The sequence below is a fragment of the Macrobrachium nipponense genome, chromosome 30, assembly GCF_015104395.2.
Source record: "Macrobrachium nipponense isolate FS-2020 chromosome 30, ASM1510439v2, whole genome shotgun sequence".
NCBI lineage: Eukaryota > Metazoa > Arthropoda > Malacostraca > Decapoda > Palaemonidae > Macrobrachium > Macrobrachium nipponense.
In genome coordinates this window covers 11,447,239-11,464,986 of record NC_087218.1, presented here as the reverse complement: position 1 = coordinate 11,464,986, position 17,748 = coordinate 11,447,239, and the positions used below count along the sequence as shown (strand labels likewise).

Sequence of the window (17,748 nt, the reverse complement as noted above, 5' to 3'; positions counted from 1 at the left end):
ATAATAGTAGTCAAGAATTTACTTCCTTCCTTCATTCTTTATTCTGTTATAAGGTTTTCTTATATACTATGTAGATCTAAAAATTTTGGGATCATTGCTTTTTTACTTTGTTTGCTAATATATTCCAATATTGTGTGTGCTTATGCTAGTTTCTCTATACCATCCTCCCTTTCATTTCAGGCTTTGCTATTAAAATATATTCCACTCTGACTTTTTCTATACATATTAAGAAAATATTTCAGTTTTGCATGAATAGGTTTGGTACAGTTCTTGAAATTTTAAAAGGAGCTTCAGTGTTTGTAAAACATTTTGAATGACACATTTTTTTCATGCTGTAGACGTAGCGTGTTTATACCCTGCTGACTTAAATGTTTTCAAATAATTTTCAAGTACTGAAGTGTCGTGGCTATGTGAAAATTTGTAACAAGGACATGCCCTTGCTTTATATGTTATACTGTATATCATTTTCAACATCTGAACTTAGCTACGGCAAGCGTAGGGTACTTTAGTTGTTGTACCTCCTTGTTGCAACGATGATTCAAAAGTTTAAAAGGTCAGTGTACACTGTACAGATGCACAGAATCATTCTTGATTGTGTGTCTCTGTAGGTTACTAAGCACTGACCACAGACTCTGTAATGGGTCCATGAGCAGCCATGGGCAGTTAGGTCCGCGCCGATCCATCCTGACGCAGCAGAACTCCATTGGATCTCCTCGAACTCTCAGTCCCCAGAACTCCATTCGATCTAGAGGTTCCTCTCCCAGATCTCGGCAGCCTTCGGTACATGGGCAGGTGAGAAAGGTTGGTGTTCATCTTTCTTGGGGATCTATGTGTTTTTAGGAATGATCAGTGCTTTTTCATGCTAATATGTGTATGTAATCTGTAGTATGAAAAGTGAGCTGTTCCACAGATTCAGAGGTAGTTCTTGTTGGTGTTTGTTAAACTTTGTGATTTCTGTAGTTTTTTATTTTGTACATGCTATTGGAGAATTCATGTATCACAGGTGTTCTTTTGTGAAAAGAAACTAGAGTAATTGATAAAATCAATGCATCTGGAGAAACCAAAATTCTTAAGAGTTATTGATCTATCATTTCGTAAAATGCATTCACTAGAATTACTGTGTAAAATTGAAGAGAATTTACCTGCTTAAATTTTAAATTTATTGTATATAATATGTAGACAAGCTATATATTTTTGCAAATTGGTCTTTAATGATTTCACCAGTTTCTGCTAAAGTTCTAACATTTTATAATGCTACGTATAGTATAACCATGTCATAGACTGCAGACTGAACAGTTTTGTGACTATACTAAACTGAGTACTGTACAATATAACATTGAATAAAGTTACAAGTATTGTAAGAAATCAGTAATTACAGCAAAAATATTTTGCCTATCACTGATTTTATCTATACTGCAGTGAGAATAATGCCACAGTTTTGAATAATTTATTGAAAGGTGGGTGATATTGCATTAATCAATCAAGAGAAATTGTAGAAAAAGTTATGTGCTGTAGTATGGAATAATGTGTTAAATGACAAACCCATAACTTAGGGTGTCATTTCATTTGTCTGCAGTATACATATCCATACAAGCTTTCCCTGAAGAAAAGAAATAAGAAGTATAAAGCACCAGGTACTGATAGATGAGCAGTGCACCTTTTTAGTGGTTTCTGGTAGATTTCAGCTAATACTCAGCTTATTCTCCATTTGGCCGCTAGAGCACAAACATTCATTTTCCAGAATTCTTAGGAAATTTTTGCAAGCATTGCTCTACACTTCATTTTCTGCATTTCATCATCATTTAATGAAATTTTTTGGTAAATTTTTCAAGTAATCTTGTTACTCATGTTTAGTAATTAGTAATATTTTCTAGCCTTGTGATTAGTTTCCTTTTTCTGTTAGTGTAGCAGATTTTTTTTTCCTCTTTCCGTTAGTGGCAGATGTTTTTTGCTAACCGTAGGATATGTCTGCTTAATTAAAATTCTAGTGTCAGAGCACAGTTATTCTTACATTGTTGAAGTGTAAAAAGTGTTGCCTTTTTCATTAGTGCTTGATGAATTTACAAAATGAATTGTAGCTCATCATGTTTTGCAGTTTGCTTTTCATATTGAGCTAATTAGGTACATTTATGTATATACATACTGCAATGTTATTGTTTTTGTAGTGGAAGTTAGTGTTATTTTTAGTATTTTCCTTGTTTTTATTCATTGTATTTATTTACTAATTTACTAAATAGTAATGAATAGGGGTAAGAGTCATTAACTATGTCCAGGTTTGCCAGGTAAATCATTCAAAGCAATAATGACAACTTTAACTAGTGACACTCATTTGCTTTATGCAGCCTGTCATGGATAGGGTGTATACCTGATCTTACCCGGTCTCCTGGGCTAAGGGTCACAGGAAGAAGTAGAATATAAGGAAACACTGTACACTACAAGAGAAAACTTCACACTGATTATCCGTTCTTGGCTTAAGATTTGTCAAAATCTATTCCTGTTGGACAGAAATATTTGAGCCTTTCCTCATCTTGCTTCCCAGTAAAGCAGCCTCTACATTCAGTGATGTATCCAACATATTCAGCTTCCATGCAGACCCGAGCCATTTTGCTGTTGGTTGACAAGCACCAGTGCCATTTGTAGTCACCTGTCTAAAGTAACTAAAGAAATGTCAACAATCCCCAGCGCAGATCGGTTAGAGCATGACATTATATCCCCACAGCGCAAGCTAACATGATAACAGTGGGAAAGATTAATATCTGAAATTATGTTGGCATCTACAGTACATCAGAATTAGGAAGTCTCATTACCAGAGCTGAGGAGAGATTCATGTTCCCCAGACCAGCCATTACACATGCCTGTTCGAGCTGAAGTGTATTATTCTTAAGGATTGGGGTCATTTACACAAGTTTATTTCTCATCTTCCATATGATCTGCACTCTTGAGCTGATCTCATGCTAGATCTCTAGACCACTTTCAGTCAAAAAGCCAAATTGTTCCTTATGTATTTTCTAGAGTTGCTGATTTTTGCAATTATTAAAATATCCCCCTTCCCAAGTGTAATGGTGTAACATATATTTGTCTAGACTAGGGCATCTCCTATTTTAAAGGTCATAGTTGAAAGACCCGATCTGCTCCTTATTGTAGACATGATTTGATATCTTTATGTGGACTCGGTTGGGTCCATGTCTAATGGCTAGAGCTGCGTATCTACAAAGGATCTGAGCTGCTTCCCAACAAAGGATATGACCCAATGTTCTGCAACCTCATAATTTATATTTAATTTCCCTACCTCTTGCCCCATTTCCAGTTGTCAAAAATATTTAGCACAAAGAATAAGCTTGGCTATCAGAGAGCCTGTTCAGTGCTCACCCGTCAGAGGCAGATGCTGTTCTTTTTACTTTTCCTTTATAGAAAGACTCTTTCAGTACATTTCAGGGACAAATGGTATGGCACTGTAAGTTATGGGTTTGTACTTGTAAACTAGTTTTACTTTTATTTCTTTTAAATTTTAATAGGAATGATAAGGAAAAGGGATTAATGGCAACACCAAATCTTATTATTTCTATAGACTATGCTTCATTTTCAACAGACCTCAGTGTGCGGATCTATCAAGGATTTGGAGTATAAGCAGAATAATTTAAGCAGAGCAAAAGAGGCAGCAGCAGCAGCAGAGCAAGAGGAAGCAGAAGCTGGGAGTGACACTGAAGCTGAGGTCATCACTAAGATCTGTTTCTTCTTTGAGCCTACGGGCTGCTGGAGGGAGAGATACGATTTTTCTTTATATATTTTTCCAACAAATCATGTGTGAGTAAAACACATCTTTGACCAAGAGACCAATACTTTTAACATAAAAGAAGTTAAAATATTCAGTATATGCTGATATAAATGTATGAGGGATATTTCTGCAACAAACTTTTTTGGATCTCAGACATTTTAATTTCTAGATGACCTTGTTTCTATTTTTGTTTTCTTTGATACTGTATGATTAAATATTAGGATAAGTAATATGAAAGTTTCCAGGGATGTGACAGACTTGTATACAGTTAATTATTTGGGGTGTATTATTACATGAAGTGTGCAATTTGTCAGAATGATTATATGTATAAAATTAAGTTTGACGGATGCCAGTTGACAGGTAATTATTCATGAAATATTGTCATTGTAATAACATAAGTACAAGTTAAAAAGATAATTATGAACTGTTCAAGTTTTTAATAGCATTTTGGTATCTGATTTTCTTGTTTCCTTTATTTCAGAGTTCGAAGATGGTGTGTATATTTAGTTACTAGAAAATGGTTTGACTCCACAGTCCTATTTTTCATTGGACTCAACTGCATCACCCTGGCCATGGAAAGGCCAAACATTCCTCCAGATTCCGGTGAAAGACAAATTCTAATGATATTTAATTACATTTTCACCTTTGTGTTTGGTGCTGAGATGTTCATAAAGGTTAGCATTATACATATGTATACGTACTATGTACTTTTATCCTGAACTTCTCCATCCTTAATATTTTAAATCTGACTGAGAGGATTATCTTTCTTTTTTCTTATCTGACTTAAAGAAGTAAGATCTAGAGTTCTCTATTAGTGTTTTCAATACAAACCCTTTACATCATGTATCACATGCAAATCTAATACGTCATTCCGCTAGTTGGCTTAGATAGATTAGTGCATACTACATAGTACAATCCCTTAGGTTCTAGATTGTTAACTGAGCCATTGTTTGTATAGCCTGAAATAGTTTGAATGATTGGTAGGGCAATCAAATAACATGTTTGTATTTAAAAAAGCATCACTGTGTAGCCTGCTGAAACTTGTTGGGTAAAGACAAAGAATGCCTCTTTACTTCTGTTTGTCATTGCTGGCTATCGCTGTTCTTAATATTATTGTTCTTGCTGCAGCATCCACATACAGTATACTCTTTTTAAAAGTACAATACTGGTCATATAAGTTTTGTTTTACTTACTGCTGGTGCCTTGCTGCAACTGCTGTTGGCTTTTTTGTTGAAGTTGCCTCAGTCTCTCTTGATGCAGCCGCTGATTGAGTGCTTGAGTTCATGATGTACTAATTGCTGGAGGTGAGATTCTCATAAATTTTAACAGCGGGTGGATTCAACATGTTTTCAGATATTTTACCATCTACTGTCATTGGTTCCCTTTCTGCATTTTGGTGGTAAATGTTGTCCTTGATAACACAGTACATAACCAAACAAAATCTTTCTCTACAAAATGTTCAGTTGGTTTTGGTTTAATTAACAGATATTTTATGAAGTGATGGAAAGCCTTGACAACTTGTCTGGGAACTCCAGATTAAGGGCTTATTATTATATTTCTCAGTAATCCTGCTGAGAGGATTGTCAAGAATTTGCATTCATTCTGTCCAAAATAGATATACAAATTTCTGCTAATTCTTCCTTACTATTCCTTGGATTTTTATATGCATTCACTTGCAGTAACTTCTGTAGGAGTAATTGCTGTTGGTGCTCCTGCGGAACTTGCTGGTGTTGCTATTGTTGCTTCTACTGCTGGTATAGATGCTTCAAGTTATGCTGGTGGACTTCCAATTACCTAGGCTTGTGCTCCTGCTATAACTGCTGTTGGTGGTTTTTGTTGCACTTACTGCTGCTAACCTTGTTGCGCCTGCAGGTGATAGCCCTTACCACACTGGTTATAATGTACCTGCTGCTATTGTGCAAACATTATAGAGAAGGAGGAAGCTGGTGTGGCAATTGCTGGCCCAGGCAGCAACAAAAATTAACATTGCTGGTGCTTCATTAGTGGTGGTTGGCTGTAGCAGTTGTTGATACTGTTGGCTCATACTTCCTGGCATCATTATGTACTGGTGGTTTTAACACGGGCTTCTAGAGATATGTAGAAGACTGGAGGCAGGAGGAAACAGGGACATAATGGCACTGAAGGAAAAGGCAAGGAAGGCTAAAAATAACTTAGGCAGCACGAGAGAGACTGAACGCACCAAAGAAAGAGAGAGAGAGAGAGAGAGGAGAGAGAGAGAGAGAGTGTGGTGTCGTGTGTGTGTTGGGGGGGGTGAAAGAGCGAGAGAGAGAGAAGTGTGTGTGTGTGTGTGTGTGTGTGTGTGTGTGTGTGAGGGACAGAGCGAGAGGGAAGTCAGGCAAGGCTCTGGCAGTGTAGAAAAAAGTGACTGATTGTATGAGGCAAGACAAAGCAGATCAGACTCATTAAATAACTGCAACTGAAGAACTGAAAAGATGACAAGGAGTGGCTTTCACATGTGACTTGGGCATATGTTTGGCTGATGACAAAAAGCAAAAGACTTTCCCATACAAGGAAAATTCATACGCCATCAGGAACAAAAGTGCCAAAAACCAGAAGAGAAGACAGGATAGTTGTTGATTATAGAAGCAAGGCTTGTGGCAGTAGACAGAAGGTGTCAAGAGGTAGGATTGATAGGACCAATACTGTTGGTAGGTGGTAAGAAGCAAAAGAAACTCAGAAACAACCTCACGTATGATGAAGAAAATACCAGTGCTGTTTAAAAACTAAGCAGGGAGTCATTGGAAACCCCTTATTAAAGAAATAAATAATATTGCCAGTACAAGGGAAAATTTAACATTATGTGAAAGTTGGAAGACCATAACAAGTGTTAATAATTTTGTAGGTCAGTTAATCACTGGAGTTGTTTACTCAGAAGATATACAAATTATGATTTGTTTAGCTACCTTGGATACACAAATATTGTATGCACATTCAGTAACCTATTTGAGCCAGCTGATCTGGGATTTATATAACAGACAGATAGGTTATGTTATGTAGAAGTAAAGGCTAGTGATGAAATAAAAACTAATTAGATAATATATTTATTGTACGAATTCATGATTTAACAAAAGAAATGCTACTCCTTATGTACAGGGAAGACAATTGTGTTATGAAGCAATTATTAAGCTTTATGGAGTCTTATTGAACAGTAAATGCAGTATTGCATGTAATTGTACAATATCTGATAACTGAAAGATCTGCATATTTGATTTTTTAATAAATGAAACTTGTACTATTTCCATCCAGGTCATCGCTCAAGGCCTACTATATGGGAAAGGGGCATATTTCAGCTCCGGTTGGAACATTATGGATGGTTCGTTAGTTGTCATATCTTTCATTGACTTACTCATGTCTTTACTTGCAACCACCTCACCTCGTATCTTTGGAATTCTTCGGGTATTTCGACTACTTCGTGCCCTGAGGCCTCTTAGGTAAGACAACTTGATTAAAGTGAGTGTAAAACTATGCTTCCAAAGCTTTACAGAACAATAAGAGTTAGTTTCACATTTGTGTCTTGAAGTAGTGTCACATATACATACATGCTCTTAAATCTGTTATGATCATGCCAGAAATCTTTGCACCAAGTTGCTGGCATTTGTTGGAAAACTGGAGTCTTGTCATTATGTTAGATTTTTGCCACCAGTGCATTGTCTGTTTGGTCCAAAATATAATGAAAATGCACAGAAAGGTGTAACAGAAATATGGTCATGTTACACCCAATACTTAATGTGTTATATTTGCAACAAATGCCAGGAGTAAATATATTTTATGCCTAAGTAAGAATTCTTGAGAGTTAAAGCTACTATGTAATATATTTAATATATTTCAGGGTGATCAACCGAGCACCTGGTCTCAAACTAGTTGTACAGACCCTTCTTTCATCACTTCAGCCCATCGGAAACATCGTTGTCATCTGTTGTACATTTTTTATCATCTTCGGTATTTTAGGTGTACAGGTGTGTACTGAGCTATTTTTCCAAGAACTGATAGTTTAAATAGCATTTTTTCCTTTCTAGCTATTATATATTCATTCAACAGTGTTCATTTTACACACTTCTCTAGTATATCCAGTGGTGTCCTTGTATTTGTTTTATGGTAGTATTTGAGAGCATCACGCTTTCGTCTAAATATGTTTGTTTTTTATGATGAATTTCCATATTCAACGTTTATCTACAGGAACTGCTCTAGATTAATGTAAGGTGTTAATTCACTTTTTAAAAATCTTTAACATTTTTTAATCTTCTCTTTTCAGTTATTTAAAGGTTCCTTTTATTACTGCGAGGGACCAGACTTAACAGACATTAAGACCAAAAATGACTGTGTCTCAAGATACAAAGAGGAAGCATGGTTGAACAGAAAGTATAATTTTGATGACCTTGGGCAAGCCCTTATGTCCTTATTTGTATTGTCTTCCAAAGACGGTTGGGTCAACATAATGTACACTGGCCTGGATGCCGTAGGAGTTGATATGCAGGTGAGGAATAGTTGTGTGTATGGGATTTTTCAAATGACAAATATTAGTTTCCCTAACATTCTGTATCATTGTCTGGATGAGATTTTTTCCTTCTTAACATTCTGTTCCCTAGTCTATTTCAAACTTTTTATTCCTTACATTCTACTTTGTAGTCAGTTTCAAAGTTTATCCTCTCTAACATTCTGTTCAATAATTTACTTCTTAAAACTCTTTTTAATACAATAGATAATTCAGTTCATTATCATAGTGACCCATTAGCTATGTAAACAGTGTAATTATGTTGTTATTCATCAAGGTTGTAGGTTACGGGTAAAAGTGTAAAGGAGTTTGGTTTTTCCATGAGCCCGTATTTGATGTAGAACAGCATATTTACAGAGATTGCATCATCATTTACATCATAATATGTTAATGCTGTAGACTTGCAATTCCTGTTATGAGAAACTGATACATGAAAAAATTTGTTTGACATAATGGTCTAACTTTCTTGTTCTCATATTATATTTCTCTTGCAGCCCAAGGAAAACTATTCACAGTGGCGGCTTCTGTATTTCATCTCTTTCCTACTGTTAGTTGGATTCTTTGTCTTGAACATGTTTGTCGGTGTTGTGGTAGAAAACTTCCATCGTTGCCGGGAAGAACAAGAAAAGGAGGAGAAGGCAAGGAGAGCAGCAAAACGTGCCAAAAAACTTGAAAAGAAAAGAAAAAGTATGTTTCTTCTCAGATTTTTTCTATTTTCTCCAAGAAATTTGTTTGCCTTATTTTATGTACTATTTTAGCCTCATAGCAGGGGAAATACTGACTTTGTAACTTAATTGATGTGGAACCAAATACTAGTTAGAGGTATTACAACCCAGGTATGCACATATCCCTTTATTATTTGAAATTTCCAGCTATGTAAATAATCACAGGATATAGGTAAGCCCACTTCGAGTACTAATTTATGTTTAGTTTCTAATATATTTTGCCCACACATTTGATAGAATCCCTACCTACTCTTGTCAAGGACTGTCTAATCTCATAACATTAAGCCAAGAAGTTCTTTATAAATGGGGTACTGCGTATTAATATTTATGTTATTGTAAAATATTTTTCCTCTAATTTCCTTTAAAATCAACCTATGACCAAAAATTCATCCAGCGAGCATATTTGCCATACCCATTCCTTGATACTTAAAATACCCTAAACCTGCACAAAACCAAACTTTCATGGATCTTAGTTGCCATTACATAAGTAGACAAAATTGTTGAAGGTTCCTTTTAACTGAGATTGCTGATAGATGAGAGGTACAGATAAAAAATAGATATAGACCACATGAGGAGGGTGGTAATAGGTTATTTAGGAAGGGTTTCATTGAATGAAAAGAAAATGGTCAAGTGAGTGAAAAATAGTTTCACTGAGGTTTTCCTTCTTAATTGAACTTTTAAAATATGATTATGGCAATCACTGATCCTCTGATTTCATTGAAGCCATACGCTTTAACAGAAATGGTCTATGTAAATATTTCTTTCACATATGTAATTTTTTTTTACTTAATGGCTTTTTATTTACTAGTTTTTCAGTCTGGTGTTGTATTATGTATGTATGTTTGTCTTATTTTTTATGTACATATTTTACTTTTGTTAACATGGTCGGTGTAATTTTCACCTAAGAATTTTTACTTTTTGTAATCCAATCCTGTTACCTTCCAAATGAAAGAACTCCAAAAGTTCCGTGAGGAAAGAGTGGCTAGTCTTACTGCTGCTGGCATTGACCCTTCAACTGTTGACATCGAAGCAGAAATAAGAAGAAGAAAGAGAAGGAAGAAAGAACTGAAACAAATGCAGCTCGCTATGCGTATAGAAATGTTGCCTCTCAGTTTTTGTGTGTCACTAATAACAGTGGAAAGCAACAAGTTATATCATAACATAGCTTATACTTACATAGCTCATTTCACTAGTGTGTGAAGGCTTTTATATACAAGTGCACTTAATATATTTTTTGTAGAGATTTTTATATTTAGAAAAACTGCAATAAGGAAATAGTGTTAATGTATGAAAAAGCAAGAAAAAAATGAGTTTTAAGACAACTCTAGCTATAGGTTTATATTGTTTTTATTGAATTACCAGGTTTTTTTTAGCATCATTAGCCTTGATACAAAGAGAAAATAGTAATATTAGCAATTTAAGTCACCATTGATAAACTCATTAAATCCAAGATACTATATTACAAATTACTTTATTTATGATGGTCTTTTCACAGAAACCTCTGCAGAATTTTTTGTTTGTGTGTGTTTTTACTCGGATTCTTAGTACTTATGCCATATACAATAGTGATTTTTACTGTGTGAGCTTTCTTTTTCTATAATAAAACATAGATGAGAAATAGTTACCTTTGTAGTATCATAACTTAAATTAAATTGAGAATATTACATAAGAAGAGAAAGATTTTATTTAGATAAAATGTGTATACTGGTGTTTTATATATATATATATATATATATATATATATATATATAATATATATATATATATATATATAGTGTGTGTGCGTGTGTTTTTTATTAGTATTGTACAGACTTGCATAAATGTGACATTTTGATATTTACTATAACAGAAAATGAATATATTAAGAATGTTATGTGAGGGCTGTAACCTGTGCTTTTCTATAATTATATATATATATATATATATATATATATATATATATATATATATATATATTATATATATATATTTATATATATAGACTGAGCAACTGAAACAATGCAGTGCAAGAGGCCAGCTAACTATTCAATTAAAAGAAGAAGAGAAGAACAAACAAAAACAAATGAGCTACAACTGATATAAGTAGACTAGACTTTGGACCAAGTAGTAGTTTAGAGCAACTTGCATGTGCGTACACCCAGTATTGCCACATGGAGAAAACTTAGCTCGCAAATTTCTTTTACACATTATAGAAAGCAAAAAGTTTAAACAAAGTGCAAAGGTAGACAACTAGAAAAAGATAAAGTAAAGGCATTGATAACCACATGTAATAAGATATCTAAATATAGAATTTCTTGTGTATAAAATATGATTGTGAAATATTACACACAATTGTAAGAACTAATTTTATACTTACATTTACTTGATTAACCACTACTATCTTATCTACTAATATACTATACTGCTAGTATTGGTATACATAAAGTACTTCCATATAGTAATAAACACGTATTGCAATGGTTATGATAATTAAGCAAGTTTAAAAAATTAATATTCAGATATAATATATATATATATATATATATATATATATATATATATATATATATATATATATATATATATATATATATATATATATATATATATATATATATATATACAGTGGTACCTCGAGATACGAAATTAATCCGTTCCGAGTCGGCCTTCGTATCATGAGTTTTTCGTATCTTGAACCGCATTTTACATGTAAAATGCCTAATCCGTTTCAAGCCCTACAAAAACACCCCAGTAAATTATATTTCCAGGCTTACAACACATGTTCTAGGGTTACAACGCCGATCTGACGGAAGAAATATGACTCCAAAAAGGCAAAATACTGTACATACTTGAGTAATATTCAACTACGTGTAATGTTCAACCCCATTTTTACTGCATATATTAGGACTTTAGCATATGTCCCTTAGTAATAAGCGTAGCCTATGTTAGCAGTTGCTACTGTAGCCTAGTCTATGATTCTGACATCTAAACCTAAGAAGCTAAAAGCTTAGAATATGCCAATAAAATGTATAAATAATCTGTATGTACTCATTTCAAATAATTATTAATTAATTAACTATAATACACAAACAAACAAAAAAAACCTTCCAACCGTTTGTTTACATTCAGCTCTTACGAGTACCGAACAATCGCCAAGCAATCACTTTTCCTAGCACACAGTAAGCCATAAATTTTCATTAGTATCTCTCTTCAACTAATGAAACTACCAAACAGTATTTGTTGGCTTCGATGATAGCAGTCTGATTTATTTTATATTTTATGATATCTAATTCACAATTTTTTTTATTAAATGTATTGCATGTAGTCATTTCAAATAATTTTTAAGTAACCATTAAATATAATAAGCAATCAAACAAAACAAAAAAAAGCTTCCAAACTTCAGTTTACATTCAGCACTTACGAGTACCGAATGATCGCCAAGCAATCACTTTTCCTAGCACACAGTAAGCCATAAATTTTCATTATCTCTCTTCAACTACTGAAACTATCAAACAGTATAATAACCATTCATTTCTATTCTTTATTCTATCTTTACCTAATGTTTTTTTTTATTATATGTATTGCATGAATAAGTTTTTCAATTTACAGCATCCTTTTACCAATAGAATACATAGAGCACAAGGGGTAGATGCTGACCAATAGGAGAGCAGGATCTTATGGGGTGACTAGCATCAGGAACCAATGGGAGAGCGGGAGGATGGTGGTGAGTTTACTCAGTTAGCGGCGCGCGAGTTTTAAAATTGTTCTCGGTGGTCCGGGCAAATCTCGGGACTTCACAACAACAACCTTTCGTAACTTGAACTATTTTCGTATGTAGAGCCAAAAAAATCTTCGTATTTGCTTTCGTATCTCGAGTTTTTCGTAAGTTGAGCCTTTTGTATGTCGAGGTACCACTGTATTATATATATATATATATAGATATATAATATATTTTTAATTTTAATTTAATTTAAAAAAATAATATATATTACATATATATATATATATAATATATATAATATATAGATATATTATTATATAATGCATATATTTATAATATTCTATACATTAATACATATATATATACATATATGCTTATTATATATATATCTTATATCTATATATCTATATCTATAAATTTATATATGTACGATTATATATGTAAAGGTATGTAAAAATGTACGTGTAATAAAATATAGTACATTCTGTATACCATACTAACAGTACATTAGTAGATAAGATAGTGGTGGTTAATCGAGTAAATGAATATAAAATTAGTTCTCACAGTTGTGTATGTTTATGTTAACCATTACTGCTCCTTATACATTTTTACTTTTTTTGATATGTACATGGTAGTGATGTTATACACATAAAAGTTCATTTCAAGCACTATCTGGTCCAAAGTCCAAGTCTACATACATTAACCATAGCTTGTGTTTTTGTTACTTACGTTAATGTTCTAAGGTTACTTAATTAAATTTTAATTTTATGACCTTACCTCTTGCATTTTCACTGATTTGTTCCTTCTAAATATCTACCCATCAATCTGAAATGGAACAAAAAGACTGATGCAAAAACCCCTCTTCCTAAAGGCGGGAAGATTGTAAGTATGTAATGTAAAATATGAAGAGATTAGTAATTCTGTATGTGTTTTAACTTTACCACTGGGACAGGAAGTACCCTCATACTGATCCATCATAATTCCACAGAGATGAGAGAGCCGCCATACTACAGTCAATATTCGAAGGCAAGACTTTTCATCCATAATATAGTCACCAGCAAGTATTTTGATTTGGCCATTGCTGCTGTCATTGGGTTGAATGTCGTGACTATGGCAATGGAGTTCTACAAAATGCCTAAGGTATGATCATATCCCTTCTATTGAGCTAAATAGTACATCAGAAAGAGTCTAGTCACTATAAATGATTTTTGAACTTTAATAATCCAATAGATAATGTTTTTGGTAACACCGTCTTTTTAAAAGGATTTTACTCATCCGGTAGAAAATAATTTTGATATTTCTATAGAAATTGTTTTTACTAGTTCAGTAAAAATTCTTTTATGTAGTGGAGAAGTTTTAAAGATTTAAGGAAATTCTGTACTTGTTACTGCAATTGAAAACATACTGTAGTTTGCAAGTAGGTAATATGGAGAATGCTGTTCCATAGAAATAATAATACATAATGTATTTTAAGTATCAGAACATCTGTGGGCCTTTAATGATTTTAGCAAGTACTAAACAATGATTTGTATCTTCAAGTTATAAAATAGAAATAAAAACTAATTTCCTTTTATGTTAATCCCATTTTCTTAACTTCAGAATGCCTCATAGAGTTAAATTTTTTTTGCATGAGTGCAGAGAAAGCATTTGTATATTAGATATAAAACATTTTGTAAAAGTTTTGATTTTTTTAACTTAGGGGTTAATTTTCTTTTCTGCAGGAGCTAGAATATGCACTCCAGATCTTCAACTATTTCTTCACAGCAGTGTTCATCTTAGAATCTGCCATGAAGATGGTAGCCTTAGGTTGCAGGCGTTACTTTCAGGACAGGTATGATCACTGAGCAGTTATGCAGCCTTTACATTAGAAATAAGTGTTGAGCTGTTTAGAACTACATATCATTCTATAACACTCGGCAGTCATAGATTGCAGCTTCTTGGTATCAGGTAATTTTAGTGGTTTTCCTTTTCCAATTCTAGTGTATTAAAAACTTTAAGGGGAAAAATTTCTCAGTGATTATTTAGGGGAAAATTTAGCTTAAGCATATTATAATCACAAACATAGGGAAACCTATGGCTAGGATAAATGTCAGCATGTCAGAGTTTAATGAAAAGACATAGCAGTAGTATATGCAAACAACTTATGTCATGAACATTATGCTATACATATTTTATTTTTAGTATTTTGAAGTTCTCCCTCAGTTTTAGTCAGCCTTCCCCCATAATTCTCAATTTACGTTTTATGTCATTCCAGAAATCTGTAATATACTAGTAGTATACAGTATTTCAATTGAGGTAAAATACCTACATGATAAGATCCCTTTTAAAAATATCTTGCGAGAGCATATGTTTATATCTAATCATTTTTCATCTTTGATGGTAGTATATTGTCTCTGTCTAGCCGTCATCAACCTCCCAATACTTGTCTTTTAGACAAATTAGTTATAAGTGGAAGTATAAATGTAAACATTTTCACTTCAACCCACAACTTAATGTTTCCCTCTCCAAGACCTTGAAGGCCATATGTGACTGACTACAAAAAACCTTCTAACTCAGGACCAAACTAGTGTGGAATGGTCATAATTTCCTTTTCATGAAATCTTAGGTCATTTGCTTAGTGACCTGGTGTGAGAACACAAAAAACAAGACTCTTGTTAAGAATTGCTGTTGCCTTTCTAGTTGATAGATCTACTACAAAGCTTTCCATGGTAAAATTGTCTGAATGAAAAGCACCGAATCTATAGAAATATTTTCAGTGTCCAGAATACTTTTTTATTTCTTATGTCTAATTTATACGTAAATAATTTTGCAGTTGTTTTTGAATAAAATAGCTACTCCACATCAAAATCATTGGTAGGTCATAGTTTATGTATCTTGCTTGATGGTAAGGCCCATTGCTTTATACCCGTTTTATAAGCTCTCTGCCAGTTACTAATCAGACTTTCCCAGATTTAGTGTTATTGAACAAGAGAAGTATTAATGTAATTTTTATACTATTTCTAGTAGTAGCCCCCCAAGGACAACTAAGGGTTGGATCTGTTTGTTTCTAACTGCATGCATAGAACTGTCTCGACACTTCTATGCACTTCTAGTTTTCCCTTTTTATCTGAGCTTGTAATTATTAAATGATCATAGATAGGAAATGGAGAGTTACACAAAATTAAAAGTTAGTGCAAACATTCTACCTAGATAGATTATTGGCACAACTTTTATTCATGTAATGTTTGGTATTTCGTTTGCATACCACAGACTGCATAGCTATGTGCCTCATTTTTAGAGGCAGACTTATTTGAATTGCAAGGTTGAGATTGAATTTCCTCCTGAAGGTATGCATTGAAGATATTTCTTCTTAGAAATTTAGATGGGTCCAACTGTTATTAGTATTATGATTATTATCATATTAAGTAGTTAAAGCAAATCACTGTATCGACCAATGATAAATTTTATATGTACTTGGAATTGTTTTTTTCTATACTATTAATGCAAAAGTTTTAAAATATTTTTATTAGGTATATCTTTGCAAATACTATTTGTGAGCTATATTTTACTATGTTGGTCATAGGCTTAAGGAGTATTCATCATCATTTCAGGCAAAACATTTCATAAGAGATTCCTAATAAGGATTTATGATAAAATTCTTGATAGAATTTTGTAAAGAATTTTCTTCATTAAAGTTGAAGGTATATGAGAATTACTTGCATTTAGAGGCTTATCTGTTGGATGACAAAAAGCCAAATTAAGGGGTTGTATGTTAATTCTCTTGAGTATGAAATAATACTATGCTTTCTGAAGTAAGATAGTAAAGTGATATGTTCATGAGACACAAAACAGGTTCACCAGTCTTGTTTGTCAGACAGGTATTTATGAAGTCAAAGTTCATTTTTTTTGTGTAATTCTCAGCAGAATTGAGGGAAAGGAGGAAACTCGCAGCATGACTTTTGTCTGAATCTCTGTTTAAGGGAGATGCCAAGATGCTGAACATCATAAAATTGTGAATGAAAGATTGTAAACTTTGAAAGAGAACTTGAGGAAAATAAAGGTCAAACTCAAGTCACAGGTAACTTAGGGGTTTGTGAAAGGTCCAGGCAGAGTCATATGTTCTAGGAAATAGGCACTTTTATTCGGTAAGGACCCTTCAGATTAGGTAATGAAGAACTCTTTATCATTAGTATTGTAACATTAAAAGTAACAATATGTTACCATGAATGAGTCATACCCATGCCATGAGTGAGAGCTTTTAAAGATTTAGGATGGAGTGGAAGAGAAGTCCACAGCACTTTCTCCCATATATAAAACATGACCCTCCATGACTCATTGTTCCAGTGTACAAATCTAGATGTTTATAAGGGACCTGTGTAGATGAAAGTTGGTCTCAATAGAGTAGCATCTCCTGGTACCTGCATGTAAGTTGAAGGCAATAGGAGATAGTATTTAAAAGCCACGAAAATGAATGTTCTGACTTCATTTTCTTACATTCTCATTGGCTCTCATCCAAGGCCTGTAAATCTTTTTTAAGTTTTGCCAGTACAGTCTGTGTTATTGCTGCAATTTGAGAGATGGCTTGCTCTAGAGATAGAGATAATAGTTTTACCTGAGGACATCCTCTACCAAAGGCTCTGCTAAATGCAAGTGACTTATTGATATTCCTAACTAGTGCTTCATATTATCCATTTCTCAAAGGTTCATTCTTCACTGATATTATGTAATTTGTTTTCAACCTGATTGTGATATTTCCCATACATTCTTGCCATGTGTTTATGATAATATGTTTTACTGTTGTGTTGATGCACCGTTAGCATAACATGTTGGCTTGCAGCAGAGGAAGAAGGGCTGAAGATGTTAAAATCCCTATGTGCATTGTGCATGTTGGTCAGGTCTTTAGTGGTGATATTTTTCCTCTCTATTACCAGATTTCTTTGAAGATAAAACTTCTAGATTGGTAGAATCAAGGTATTATCAATGTAAAGAACAATCCTCCTTGCTTTGGCTACATCTCCCAACATTTTATGTAGCCAAGAGTTCTGTGTAGAAGTTT

At 33.4% G+C, this 17,748-nt stretch overlaps 1 protein-coding gene across 1 annotated transcript in view; it reads left to right on the top strand.

The window, feature by feature from the left end:
- LOC135202286 (voltage-dependent T-type calcium channel subunit alpha-1G-like) overlaps positions 1 to 17,748 on the top strand; it is a 146,353-nt gene that overhangs the window by 74,825 nt on the left and 53,780 nt on the right. The window contains 10 exon segments of the mRNA XM_064231595.1: positions 609 to 792; positions 3,590 to 3,804; positions 4,257 to 4,449; positions 7,043 to 7,227; positions 7,626 to 7,752; positions 8,049 to 8,270; positions 8,783 to 8,975; positions 9,966 to 10,103; positions 13,702 to 13,853; positions 14,435 to 14,544. Of these exon segments, the coding sequence (XP_064087665.1) occupies positions 609 to 792; positions 3,590 to 3,804; positions 4,257 to 4,449; positions 7,043 to 7,227; positions 7,626 to 7,752; positions 8,049 to 8,270; positions 8,783 to 8,975; positions 9,966 to 10,103; positions 13,702 to 13,853; positions 14,435 to 14,544 (1,719 nt within the window).